At 42.0% G+C, this 14162-nt stretch overlaps 2 protein-coding genes across 2 annotated transcripts; both read right to left on the bottom strand.

The window, feature by feature from the left end:
- Window positions 1–3874: 3874 nt before the first annotated feature.
- On the bottom strand, window positions 3875–4804 carry OR10J1 (olfactory receptor family 10 subfamily J member 1). Its single transcript, NM_001391018.1, has one exon. It carries the CDS (start codon window positions 4802–4804, stop codon window positions 3875–3877), a length of 930 nt encoding a protein of 309 aa, NP_001377947.1.
- Window positions 4805–12647: 7843 nt separating this feature from the next.
- OR10J4 (olfactory receptor family 10 subfamily J member 4) lies at window positions 12648–13583 on the bottom strand. Its single transcript, XM_001490832.4, has one exon. It carries the CDS (start codon window positions 13581–13583, stop codon window positions 12648–12650), a length of 936 nt encoding a protein of 311 aa, XP_001490882.4.
- Between the last annotated feature and the right edge of the window lie 579 nt (window positions 13584–14162).

Below are 14162 nucleotides of genomic sequence, written 5' to 3' on the forward strand. Positions count from 1 at the left end.
ATTTCAGTATTTTCTCCTGCATTTTACTTTCACCCTAAACATCATTCCTCTCCCTACATTTCCCTGAATGAGCATGGAGGATGGTGGTTAATGACTCACCCATAAGACCTTGTGAAATTGAGAGCCCGAAAATTTAAGTGACTCAACCTAGAATACAGAGCTGGTAAGTGAGAGAGCCAAGGCTTGGACCCTGTCTGCTGACTTCATGCCTTCTTCTTTCTCACGTTGCAGCTGCAATATGTGACTGGTAAAATTGGGCTCCAAACCCAAGCCCACAGCAGGACCCTAGCATTCAGAAAGAGAACACTCCTCCTTTAAGGGAGGTAGATTTGGCTAAATAGGATTCGCTCAGTAGGGTTGGGAAAATAAAGATACAAAGAATACTTATTTTTCTTTGGAGATGGAACTGAGTTTCTTACCAAACTTACAGCTTGAGCTTCTGGGGGTTTTCTTCCAAATAAAGAGAGTTACGGAGCACTGTAGATACCTCAGGTTTCTCTACTATATGGTCTCACTCTCTGCTGCTGACAGAGTGTGATATGCAACTGAGGAGAAGTGAACTGAATGACTGGCTGAGCACCTGAATTTGTTTTCCTTTATCTATAATTTAAAAACATTAATTAGAGCTAAATCTTTCTTACCCATGTGCTCCCATTGCCTGTTTAAAGTTCTCATGTAGCACTCCACAGTCTGCCAAATATTAGTAATATATGTATAAATTACTAATTGTGTGTGTGTGTATATATATATATATATATATATACATATATATATATAAAATCTTCTAGAGGCCAGAAATTTAGCATAATTCACCACTATACTCCCAGCACCTAGCACCAGACATAATACCTTTAAATCACAGTCAGGTTTGCTTTGGAGAATTAAATCCTTTTCTCTGATTTGTTTTAATATTGAAGAAAGTGGACACTCATTTTCCCCCAAATCTTAGCTGGTTCTACATGAATAAGACTTTAAGCTTTAACTGCTGCTAGAGATGCTCTTCCTCTGGGGTGTCCATTGGCTACAGTGAGGATCCAAGGTGGCCCTTTCATACAAAACACAGATTCTTCTCTCTTAGAAAAGGTTCAGGGATGAGGTTTTGTTTCACATGGGAAGTCTGAGGCCCTGGGGAATTTGAATTTTGCTTAGCTTAATTTTTCTAGTACATCACTATGCCTACTGTGAGTTGCCTTAGGGTGGTGATATGTTCTGGGTAAACACAAAATGCGAGTCAACTCGTGCAAGTTCAAGTTCTGCCTCCACCCCTTTTTCTATCTTAGCCTAATTATCTGTACAATGGAGAGCCTCATCCCTGCCTCCCTCCTAGGATTGTTCTGAGGACCCAATGAGATAGTGGCTGGAAAATTGTCATGCGCCACTTTATGGAAGAGGTTTTTGCCATAACATGATACTGAGCATGAGTAGTGACCAAAATAATTCCAGGGAACATGAAGGATTCCTCTCAGGTTGTTTAATCCAGCCAAATATTCTGTGAGATGCTGCAACCATTCAGCAGATCACAGGAAAACTTCTGTGGCCAGTTGTTTGATGGAGTTAGAAGAGCTGTTGAAAACATGATTCTATAATGTCTGACCGTGAAGCTATTCTGCTCAAACAAGATTTCTGAAAAACCCGGGTGATAAATGTTCTAGAAGTCCACAATGATAAGGTTTTCTGAGTGTTGCTGGTCAGGAGCTGCATAGCCCTTGGCCACAGGAGATGGCCCCACACATAGATCACAAAAGCCTTATTGCCCAGGAAACACACATTTATTTCACTGAATTCCAGTAGGCAGGGCCTTTTCTCAGTTTGATGAGGTTTAGCTTTATATAGATCACAAAGAAATATCTCAAGGTTTACAGCTTTGACTTAGATATTAAGCATACTTTGTCCATTTCTCTAAAACATTGCACTATGGTGAATTCTGCATAAAACTATCTCCTCTGCAAGACTAGGAACTCCTTTATTCAGGGAACAGTGCAGGGTTTATTTTGGTATTTTCCATGTCTAGCACAGTATCTGGTATTTAGTAAAGACTTCTTGAATGTTTATTGAATGACCGTCAAACTCATTGCCTGCATTACTTTGCTTTTAATAATTCCATCTTTTCCTTTACCAGTTACCAAATTCTCTTAGTTACTTCTAGTCACCTTATATCCTTGGAGAACTTTAGGTATAGTTTGATTTTTGCCATTTCCTCTATTATCCCTGAGAGAGGGCCTGTTAGTCCTGTTATGGTCTGGAGAGCAGATACGTTTGGGTCTCTTTACCTTCTTTTGAAGGCTTTTCTGAGAAATGGGCCCACCGTTTGATTCTAGTGGAAGGTGTGACTGTGAGGTCCAGCCTAGTCCTTGACTTAATGGGAAGACCTTGTTCTCCTTCACTGGGCACTCATTTGAACCACACACTCCAAATCTACATCATGATCCTCGATCAGCCTCTGCTCCATGCTCTCTCTGATTGTTTGGTTCAGCCTCATCAGACGTAAGTCATTATTTCTATGTTATTACCTCCAAATATTCTAGTCACATTCCCTTTTCCTCCATGATTTTTTGGTCTTAGAGTCGGTAGATCCATACAACTTCTTATATGTCTCAGTGGAGCTAAGTAAGGATATTAAGGATGCCAAAAGTTTAGATAGATGCCTCATAAACTCAATCCTACATTTCCTGAATCTTGAGTGATTCTCTCTGTTTAAAAGATAAAGCCAAAATTCCTTAGTTCAGTACATGAGGCATTCATAATATAACCCCAAACTACCCTTCCGGTTTTATCTCCCTCCCTTTCCTCCTCTTACGCCCTGGAGTCGGCAGACTGAATCACTTTTCATTTCCTGAGCATTCTTCTTACTTTCATGCCTGTGAATATACTGTTTCTTCTCTTTGGAATTCTTTTCCTCCAACAGCTTGTCCATCAGACAATCTCCTATAAGTGTTTTAAAACCAGTCCAGATTACAGATCACCTCCTCTCTCAGACTTCCTGACATCTTCAACAGAGTTCCTCTTCCTATCTTTTTCCTTCCCTCTCATTCTCCTTTAATCTTTTATATATACCACTTATTATAAGGAATTGAAATCACAACTTTAAATGCTTGTCTTTGCTATTAGACTTGAAGCTTCTTGAAGCCAGGTAATTAGGATTTTTTCGTCTTTCATTCCCGAGGATCCAGCAGCCAGCCTAGCTCATCACTATTGCCCATTACATGCTTTCTGAATTAACAACAGCTGAACTCACCCAGGAGGATTCTGGAATGAGCCTTCAAAAGTCTGTCCTTATGACTAACAAGATCTGGAATTGTCTGGATCTCTAATTAAACCATCTATGGTTACCATCTTCGATAAGCAGTTTTGCTAAAAATTGGGATGAATTAAAATAACAAAGAGAGGAAATCTATTTTCCCTGGGCTAGCCCATCCTGAGACCACTCTTTCTGTCCATACAGTCACTTATTACTCGATATGTCATATATAAACAAATTCCAACAGGGACTCCAGTTTGAGAAATCCTCATGCTCTGAGGTAGGAAGGAAGGGAATATAGGGAAAAATATATGTCCTAGATTCTGTTTTCCTTCTGTTGCTTTTATTAAGTGGAGAGCCACAAAAAACCCAAAAGGTCAATGATAGACCCTTGGACAACGCCGCTTCCTAACTCTTCTTCAGGCAAATCTTATTCTCATTTATCTGTTTATCCACAAAAACAGAGCTAGCAATTCATGTAGGGGTTCTATTTAAAGGTTTCAGACAGCTGGATGCTGCTGCTTTTCTCTTTGTCTTCTCCTTATGGGGCAGATCTCTGAGGCCAAGGGAGTGTGGCTCTACTCATATTTCTGCTGAGTGGATGCTAAGAGCCTCAGGAGAACTCTTCCCCAGTCATCAGGAAAGCTTCCTGCCAATGACCCGGAGCAGAGCATCCTTGACTTCTTTGTTCCTCAGGGTGTACACTACAGGGTTCAGTAGGGGGGTGATGACTGTGTAGGTCACTGAAATCAGCTGATCCTGATCCCTGGTGTTCTCTGACTTGGGCTTGAGGTAGGCAATGGAAGCACAGCCATAGTGGACAATGACCACAGTGAGATGAGAAACACAGGTGGCAAAAGCTTTCTTTCGGCCCTCAGCAGAGGCGATCTTGAGGATGGTAGAGATGATGAGGACATAAGAGATGAAAACCAGACCCATAGGTACAACAAGCACCAGCACACTGATGATCAAAGTCAAGATCTCATTAACAGTGGTATCAATGCAGGAGAGCTTCATCACAGGTCGGATGTCACAGAAGAAGTGTGCCACTTTGGCAGCACAGAAAGGTAACCTGAATACAGATATCACCTGTGTCGTTGCTACAATCAGCCCAATGCTCCAGGCTCCCCACACCAGTTGGACACACACCCTCTTGTTCATAATAACTGTGTATCTCAGGGGGTTGCAGATAGCTACATAGCGGTCATAACCCATTGCTGTGAGCAGGAAGCAGTTAGTGATACCAAAGGTTATGAAAAAGAACATCTGAGTGGCACAACCTGCCAATGAGATGGACTCATTCACACACACAAGGCTGGAGAGCATCCTTGGGAGAATGACCAATGTATATACAGTCTCTGAAGTAGACAGCATGCTCAGGAAGAAGTACATGGGAGTGTGGAGATGATGATCAATTCGGATAATGGTCACAATGATTACATTGCCTGCTAAGGTTAAGATGTAGAATGCAAGGAACACCACAAAAAGGGTGAGCTGGTGTTCATGGAAGCTTGAGAAACCCTGGAAAACAAACTCAGTTATGAGGGTATGGTTTTCTCCCTTCATTGAGTGGTGACTAAATCTGAAACATAGGAGAATAAAAGGTAAAAATTTCAGTAAAGCAGTTTAAGCACATTTCTGAAATTGATTGAGTTTAATTCTCAGCTATAAACCTGGGGATACACTTACCAGTGGATTAAAGTTAATCTCTGTGTTTACTTAACTTAAAATATTTTTACCCTGTAACTGTCTATTACAATTTCCTATGCATCCTAGAATCATATAAGTTTTCCCCCCACTGTATAATCATGCACATTCCCACTTCACTCTACTCTTCCTCTTTTTCTTCTCTTATTTAAATCTTCCTCATTCTTCAAAGACTAAATCAAGTTTTCAGTCCTCCATTAACACATATATTCTGAAGTTCTCATGCTTATTTGGATTATTGTCTACCCCCATCAGTACAGCACTGTCCTCATTCAAACACTGTGACCTTATACCTTTTGCATCTGTGTATCTCTCCAGCTCAGGATTATGCATGAATTTGATGCTTGAAAACAATTTGTTTAAGGATTCACTGGAGACTTCTTTTCTTTCAAGACTGAATCATCCCCTTGCACATCCTTTAGGAAGCAGAAGCAAAGCAGGCTCAGAAAGGTTCATCTTGTTTTCAAGAAGGAAAAGGCGGATCTTAACCAACTACCATCCTCTCCCCACTGCTGTCTGAATGATGGAAGTCTGCTGACGATTCACAGCACTGACTCACGTATGTTATAAACTATGCTACATCTTCACTTTCCCTAAACTAGAAGACAAATTTATAGCCAACACAACTTTGTGAGTAGGCATACACCTACTCTGCAAAAGGAAACAATGGTACCAGGGAAGATGCAGCAAATTTATCTAAAGCAAAGGCAGACCCTGGACATAAAAAACAGAGTTACACTAAAGATACATCATTTTGTTGAAGGATGGGGCTCAGTCCAATTTATGTAATATTTCATGTTTTTGTCTCATTAGACAGTAAGCTCCTGTAAGGTATTTAAATTATATTCTAGTTTGCTTATGCATATTCAGAAAAAGACTTCTTGCATAAAGTAAATCACATCAGTGGTGAAGGTTAGTAGGCATGGAGACCTCCTTCAAGTTTATAAAAATTTATTTAAAAGAAGTTGGTGACCAGCTGTGAATCATTTACATTAAGAATGCTAAAAGAAAGTAAGGCTGCAACAGAAAATATTTCCCAACAGGGAAAATCATTTGACATTAAAATATGTGGCTAAAGACATTTATCTTCTGTGAGGCTGCTGGGTATCAACTAGGCAGTGGTCCAGCCAGGGAGTGGTATGGTACCTCTACTGAGAAATCAGAAATATGTGTCAGAGCTTTTGATTATTATAATGTTGGGCACAGGTGCTGCTAGCAATTAACGATGCTAAATGTCCTGCAATACATGTGACCATCTCACCCGAGGAAGAATTGTTCTATTCCAAATACCAGTAGGGTGTTTACTGAGAAATCCTGGGCCTGAGCGTCATCTGATCTGGCTGAAGTCTATCTGTCTTGAGATAGAAGAATGGCTGCTATGACCTGCTTAGCATCCTCCACTCTTAGGAGCCTATAATTCTTCCAAAGAAATCAAAGGAAGGAAGAGCAAACACAGCCTTATGAATACCTCCTCCAGCTGTGATAAGAGCTGTTATATTACAATAAATTAAAGTCAGTCCATGGGCAATAAGCCCCATTTCAGGTCCTTTTCTAGAGGACACTTACATGTGTCTGTCTAGTACTGAGTCACAACAAGAAAGCTGGGCTGGAGGAAGACAAGGACTGAAGATTGAAATGTTGGGCTCCCATAGCCACAGTGTGCAGGCACAAGGAAGAGCAAGGTGACCATGCAGGCCGATGGCAGGGGCTGAGGCTGAGCAGACAGTGCACAGCACACTCTAGCAGGAATGTGGTCAGGCTTGGGAGTTGCAGTCATCCTTGCTAGTACCTCTGTGGAGAATTCTCCAAAGCCAGAGAAGACGCTCTCCAAGGAGCAGCCAGTGGGGGTCCTGGAGCTCACTCCCTGAGGACATCCTGAGAGCCACCAAGGGGCTGGGAGGATGCAGACAGCAGATACCTGGAGGCCTCATTATGTGTGGGGCTCATTTACTCAATCCCAGGGTTAGCGATTTGGGAGCCTGGGGGAAGTTTTGGCTTCAAGTAGGAACAGCCTTAGAGGAAGCTGGTTTATTTAGTTGGATTGTACTTGTTCAAATAAGCACATTGTGCCTTGGAAATGTGTAGTTTACAAATCTAGGCAGCTCAAGCTTAGAGCCATATCATCTTGGATCTCAGGAAATTTAGGCTTTTTTCCTTATAAGCAGGAACTCTACCCAGTTAAAAATCTGGTTTTGTTTTTGGAATAAAAGTAGTCCAATATGGCCATGATTCTGCAGAGGACAGTTCGCTCCCTGTCTTCCTGCCCCATGCCATTCTGAATTGGAAGTACACAGTCTTGAGAGCTGAGGATGCTCTCTTGGGGGCTGGGAAACAGAGATGAGCTGCTGAACACTCTGTTCTCTTTACCCAGAACTACCTCTCTTCCTCCATTTGGCAAACTTCTACCAGTCTGTCAAGACCTAACTCCAAATTTACTTCCCCCTGAAGAAGTTCTATGAGTTAATTTATTGCTTCTTTAGCATTTTCTTACTCTAACATGTGGCGCTTACCTGTGCCCATTCATTCTTCAAGCACTAAGCATATGCCAGGCCCCGTGCTAGTTGCTAGTTGCTGGGAATGCAGAAATGAATGAGATGCTTCATCAACCTTTGGGGAGCTCACTGTTTAGTTGCAGGTGATAGACAATTATAATAAACTGAAATGGATACCACATGTAAGTGGGACAGGGAGGAGACGGTCCTGGATTAGACTCAGGTTGAATACAGAAAAAAAACTATGTAGGTAAAGCAAGACGGGCTACAAAAGGTTTTAGAGTATTTAAACTGCCACTTTTAAGGGCCTCTCCAGTGATTTCAATTATTCTTCCTTTTCGTGAGCTCCAAAGTCCTGTAGCAACTGGCCTCTTAAGGACCATAAGCCTTTACCACCAGCTTCCCTGCACCCTCTTCCTATCCATCTGGTGATTTTGCTTCTTTTCTAGAAAAGGACATACTTCAGCACTGGGATCTCGTAGGCTGATCTGGCAGCAGTGTGAAGGTGGATTTGGGGTTGGTGACAAGAGGCAGGGAGCTCAACTGGCTTGCTGATATAACAGGTCAGGCCAGGACGTGGGAGAAATTTGAGATGAATCAACAGGGCTTGTATCTGAATCAATGTGTGGATTAGAGGAGAGTAAAGAACTAATCATTTCATTAACTACTCTTGCCAGGTTCATTTATGCCAACTCCATGATTATTTACAAATATGCATGGCTTCCTATTGTAACAGGTAAACCAAACAAAAAATATTTCCATATTAATGGCACATCAATAGATATGATTGGTGGCTATGGGGTCTCAAGAGGAAAGGAGTAGAGTTAGGCAAAATAGCTCAATGCTTTATGATGCCATTGCTTTGGGACAAATTAGGAAGATTTTGGAAATGAGGCGCTGGGTAGATGGTGTAAAAATGTGATGCCTGGGTAAAAGAAGAGGTATTCAGCTTCAGAATCAACTAATGTTTATTAAACTGATTCACAAGTTTTTGTCTCACTTCATCCTCCAAATGACCCTATGACGTCAGTGGTACTATCTCCATTTTACAGTTGGGACATTATGAGGAGCACACTTTGCCATCAACAGTACATCTACTAGAATTTGGTTCTGGACAGAAATGAACATGTGGGGTGACTATAGAAACAAAACTGGAAAAACAGACAAGAGAATCTGCTATCAACTCCCTTAGTTCTGCAGACTGCTTTATTTGGGGGCCAGATTCAAGCAGTTTTTTATTTTATTTTTTTAAGATTGGCACCTGAGCTAACACCTGTTGCCAATCTTTTTGTTTTTTTCTGCTTTTTCTACCGATATCGCTCCCAGTACATAGTTGCATATTTTTCGGTTGTGGGTTCTTCTAGTTGTGGCATGTGGGATGCTGCCTCAATATGGCCTGGTGAGTGGTGCCATGTCCGTGCCCAGGATCCAAACCAGCAAAACCGTGGGCCACTGAGGCAGAGCACGTGAACTTAACCACTTGGCCATGGGGCTGGCCCCCTCAAGTAGTTCTTATTATAGTTCATTCATGACATTCACATTAGTTTAGCATCCCAGGTCTAGACCTGCTAATGATGCTTTAGAATTGTCAATGGAAATCTTTTAGAGCCCTGAATAAGGCTCACACAGATTTAATTGAGGGCAACATTGTTCCTGACTGTCTAGTCAGCTTGGGCTACTATAACAAAATATCACAGATGTGGTGGCTTAACCAACAGACATTTATTTCTCACAGTTCTGGAAGCTGGGAATCCAAGATCAAGGTGGTGGAAGATTCAGTTCCTGGTGAGAGCTTTCTTTCTGGATTTCAGATGGCTGCTTTCTCTCTGTTGCCACATATGATGGACAAAGAGTGAGAGGGTCCTAATCTCATCATGAGGACCCCACCCTTGAGACCTCATCTAAACTTAATTACTTCCCAAAGGCCTCACCTCCAAATGCTGTCGCATAGAAGGTTAGGGTTTCAACATACGAACTTTGGAGGGACACAATTCAGCCCACAGCACTGAAGTCATGTTTACTCTCACACTGTCCCCTACTCTATCCCTGTCACCTAGAGCTATAGTCTCCAAATTTTTTTTGCATGAGAAAACTCCTTTTGAATTTCAAAATATTTTGTGAATCTCCAATTTGAAAATAGTTGGATAATAATATACTATTTGTACATTTGGTAGAAAAAAATAAATTCTGAAAAAGAGAACTATGAATTCAGTATTGGTACTTTCAAATGAGTTATGGCACATTCAAATATAGTTGCATATGTTTTTATGTGTTTATTCAATCTATATATGAAGACTGATGTACACATGAATCCTGAGATTTCTTGCAGTGACTCTCAGGCAACTAGGAGAGAAGAGGGAATGATGTTATGAGAAGTAGTTGGTAGGCTAATAAGTGGGTTGAGCAAAGGGAGGGGAATCTGGGGCAGAAATGCAGAGAGGCAGCTGAGTGGTTTACTAACACATGGCAGGTGTATTCAGGAAACAATTCTTAGAAGGCTCTGAGAGAATAGTTAAGTTTCTTTTACTGGAAAATGGAATCAGAGACTATAGGGGAAGCCAACTTACAAAGTCAGTACTTTGTGGGAAGAGGGTATTCACTCTGTTGTTAAAACTTGAACTCTATGTCCCTATCAAGGGTGACATGATGTTGACCTCAGAGCGACCTTGAGAGCAATGTGTGTGAGAGGTGGTGGAGGAGGTGCTTCCACTGCATCCCATGTGCCAGGAAATGTTACGCCCATAACATTTTTGACTCCTCACAATAACCCTGGGAGGTTGATATTGTCAGTCCTACTGTGCAAACAGGAAACGAAAGCCAGAGAGGTTGAGTAACTTTCACTAGATCACGTGCTTGTAATGGTGGGCCTGGGATTGGGATACATGACTCTCTGGCCCCAAAGCCTGGGCTCCATCTGTAAAATCACACTGCTTAAGAATCTCCTACTTCAGGTCATCAGCTCTTGGAGGGAGTCAGAGTGAACAATAACTGTGGGAAAGAAGATAGGAACAGAGGTTTTTAATCTGATGGCCCTGAGCCCTACCATTCTCCAGTGGTCTTTGGTCTACTTTTGACTTCCTTTCTCCTTTCATCTTTGGAGTTGTGCTGAGTGGAAAAAAGATGCACCAAGATATTCAAGGATAAAGTATATAATAATACATAATTTCTGAACTTCCAGACTGACTTCCAAGACCCAAGGGCATTTTGATAAGATTTGAGCTATGTATAAATCCACAATGTTCAGAGCTCCTTCTTTTCCTGGTCCTTAATTATTATAAAGAGAAGGCTGGTTAAAATAATTATCATGAGCTTATAATGCAGGTATGGACTCTGGAGCTGGATGGCCTGTGTTTAAATTTTGATTCTGCAGCATATTAGCTATACGACCTTCAGGAATTTACTTCATCTATTCAGGTCTCAGGTTTCTCATCTGTAAAATAAGTTTAATAAAATACTTACCTCATAGATTTACAGTGAAGATTAAATGAATAAAGTGCTTAAATTAATGCCTGCTATCTAGGATGCATTCAATAAATGTTCCAAAAGAGGATGTTACAAAGTGGGTCAAACAGCCTGAAAGTAATAACATAATAAAAGGAAGAGAGGGAGAAGAGCTCCCTGCTGATGCTAACTATATTTTATCTGCACACCACTATCTTCCTTCCTTTCGTCTTTCCTTCCATCATTCTTTATTTTAATAAATAATTATTGAGAAGCTACTATGTGCCAGGCACTTTACTAAGTGCAACAGATGCAGAGAGAATGCTCAAAGAGTTGAGGCTAAGTGATTGCCCAATAGATATAGATGCCACCTGACTTAGGTCAGATTCCCTTGAAGCAGAGACTGAAACAGGGACCCAGGATTGGAAGTGACTGATGGAGGGCATATTTTCAGAGAAAAGAGAGTGAGAGACACAGACTGAGTGGGGAAAAATCTAAGCAAGGATGTGGTCTCATTTTGAGTCTGACTTCAGCCTGATCTAATGGAGGACTCTAGAATTGCACACTGGAGTTGGTCCCATCTTGAAGCAAGGTGAGTGGTGTTTTGTTCTTTCTGTGTCATTCAGGTATTGGCTGTGGACTGCCCTTTGTGAAGGATGGGAGCGGGGTATGTATCACCTCTAAGAAAGCCCCCTTTCAGCTAATGGCAATTCTTCAGAGTGGAGGGCAGCTATGAGTAGTTGGCACTCCAACATTCACATCAGCTGGGGATGGGGGAGCCAGCTCAGCAAAGGTGGTCTGGGTAGAGCACCAGCAGAGTCTGTTATACTACCCAGCGTGTCTGGGGAGAGAGGATGGGATGGAATCTGAAAGATGAGGCATCTGAAACATGAGGGTTCTTCTTTTGCAATTCTGCAATATATATAATAAGTCATTTTTAATGGTTTTTGCTTAAGCTGCTCAAAATTTAAACTTAACCTGTTGTAAACTGGCTATTAGAGCCTGTGCCTGACATAGTTGTCTAGGGTTCATGTATGTAGTAATAGGCATAAGGTAAATAATTAATGGAATGATTTTTTTTAAAGATTTTATTTTTTTCCTTTTTCTCCCCAAAGCCCCCTGGTACATAGTTGTATATTCTTCGTTGTGGGTCAACCTAGTTATGGCATGTGGGATGCTGCCTCACCGTGGCCTGATGAGCAGTGCCATGTCCACACCTAGGACTCGAACCAACGAAACACTGGGCTGCCTGCAGCGGAGCACATGAACTTAACCACTCGGCTACGGGGCCAGCCCCCAATGGAATGATGTTTTAAAAAATTTTAGTTTAAAATGTAGCATAGGAAGTGTTATGTATAAATAATGAAAAAGTTGTTATTTTAGCACCCTTGATTTTTATACTGAGGCAAGGTTCAGATTACATAAATTCCTGTGATGTGATACCATATATTCTTCCCACCCTCACTGCTGGTTTGCAGTACTTTATGCCAAGGATAACAGTACTAACATTGTAATACAACACTTTGATACGCTTTATTTTATTCGATTTTCATCTAGTTTGGTAAGCCCACCTATCAGTCTTGGAATATCCATTCATCTCTTCTTTCATTAGTCTTTTTACTCTTTGTTTCACTATATCCCTCTCATTCCTGGATGCTGCCAAGATCAGGTACCTGGTGCTCTCATACTAGCTCTTATGTGACTGGCTCCCTCATTGTGACACCTCACCAAACTCTTCTAATTTTATTGTTATTGAGACTGACCAACACCTAAGAAAGGGGCTTTCTGCCCAAAGCTCTGAGCAAGGCATCCTTGACCTCTTTGTTCCTCAGGCTGTACACAACAGGGTTCAGTAGAGGGGTGATGACAGTGTAGGTCACAGAGATAAGTCTGTCCTGCAGGGAATTGTGGGATTTGGGTTTTAGGTAGATGAAGGAGGTACAGCCATAGTGGACAATGACCACTGTGAGGTGTGAGGCACAAGTGGCAAAGGCCTTTTTCCGACCCTCAGCAGATGCAATCTTCAGGATGGTGGTGACAATCAGGACATAGGAGATAAAGATCAAGACCATAGGCAGAACAAGGACACACAGACTGATGAGCAAGGTGATAAATTCTTTGATGGTAGTGTCAGCACAGGAAAGCTTCATTAGAGGCCGGATGTCACAAAAGAAGTGAGAGATGATGTTGGTACCACAGAAGGGCAGGCTGAACACAGAAGACACCTGAATGATGGCTGTGCTCAGGCCAATGCTCCAGGATCCACTTGCCAACTGTATACAAGTCTTTTTGCCCATGATGACTGAATACCGTAGGGGGTTGCAGATGGCCACATAACGATCATATCCCATGGCTGTGAGCAGGAAGCAGTTGTTGATACCAAAAGTGAGATAGAAGAAGAGCTGGGTGGCACAATCTGGAATGGAGATGACTCGTTGGGAATTAAGGAGACTGGACAGCATTCGGGGGATGATGGCTACTGTATAACAGGTCTCAGATATGGACAGCACACTCAGAAAGAAGTACATGGGTGTGTGAAGTTGACGGTTGAGGTGGATAACTGTCAAGATGATAGCATTGCTGGCAAGGGTCAACAGGTACAAGACCAAAAAGACTCCAAAGAGGAAGAGTCTGTGCTGCCACCCAAAAATGGAAAAACCTTCAAAGATAAACTCTGTCACAGCTGTGAAATTGAGTCTTGGCATTGAGGAGAATCTGGGTCTGAAAGAGATGAGGTGGAAAGGTTGAATATCCATGTTGGAAACAGTAGGCTGGTCCAGGGTCATCATCAGCCACATGCAGGGACTCAAAATGGGTGTAGCTCTGCGTTTCAGAAGCTCTCTGGATTCAGACACTGGCCAAGTTCTCAAAGAACTCTCAAGTTCTCAGAGGCCTGGCACGGGGGGGCAGATGTCATGGGGAGGAAGAGAGTAGATATGTAAAGGGAGTAGTGGAAACATCTAACAAGTTGGCTAGAAGTAGATAGACCAGAGAAGGCACTAGTCTGAGTGTGCCCTGAAACTCCACCCACACTCACCTGGTTTAGACCAGCAATGGCCCATCTTGTGTCAGAGACTCAGTGCAAAGGGATGTGCATGAAGAGATAATTTAAGCCAGTGAAGGAACTCTATTAGAGGCACACTTCTGGGAGATAAGAGGCCAGCTCCAGCTCTGGTCAGAAGGGCTTGGTGAGTCAAGGTACATAACACTGCCCCCTCTCATGTTCTCATTCAAAGTGCCTAATATCTAGAATAGAGTGGTGAGAGGAGACACTGCTTTTATTT

The sequence above is a fragment of the Equus caballus genome, chromosome 5, assembly GCF_041296265.1.
Source record: "Equus caballus isolate H_3958 breed thoroughbred chromosome 5, TB-T2T, whole genome shotgun sequence".
NCBI lineage: Eukaryota > Metazoa > Chordata > Mammalia > Perissodactyla > Equidae > Equus > Equus caballus.

Bases quoted from the DNA above. Each gene is read 5' to 3' on its own strand.
- OR10J1 (NM_001391018.1), bottom strand. From the start codon at position 4,804: ATGAAGGGAGAAAACCATACCCTCATAACTGAGTTTGTTTTCCAGGGT.
- OR10J4 (XM_001490832.4), bottom strand. From the start codon at position 13,583: ATGCCAAGACTCAATTTCACAGCTGTGACAGAGTTTATCTTTGAAGGT.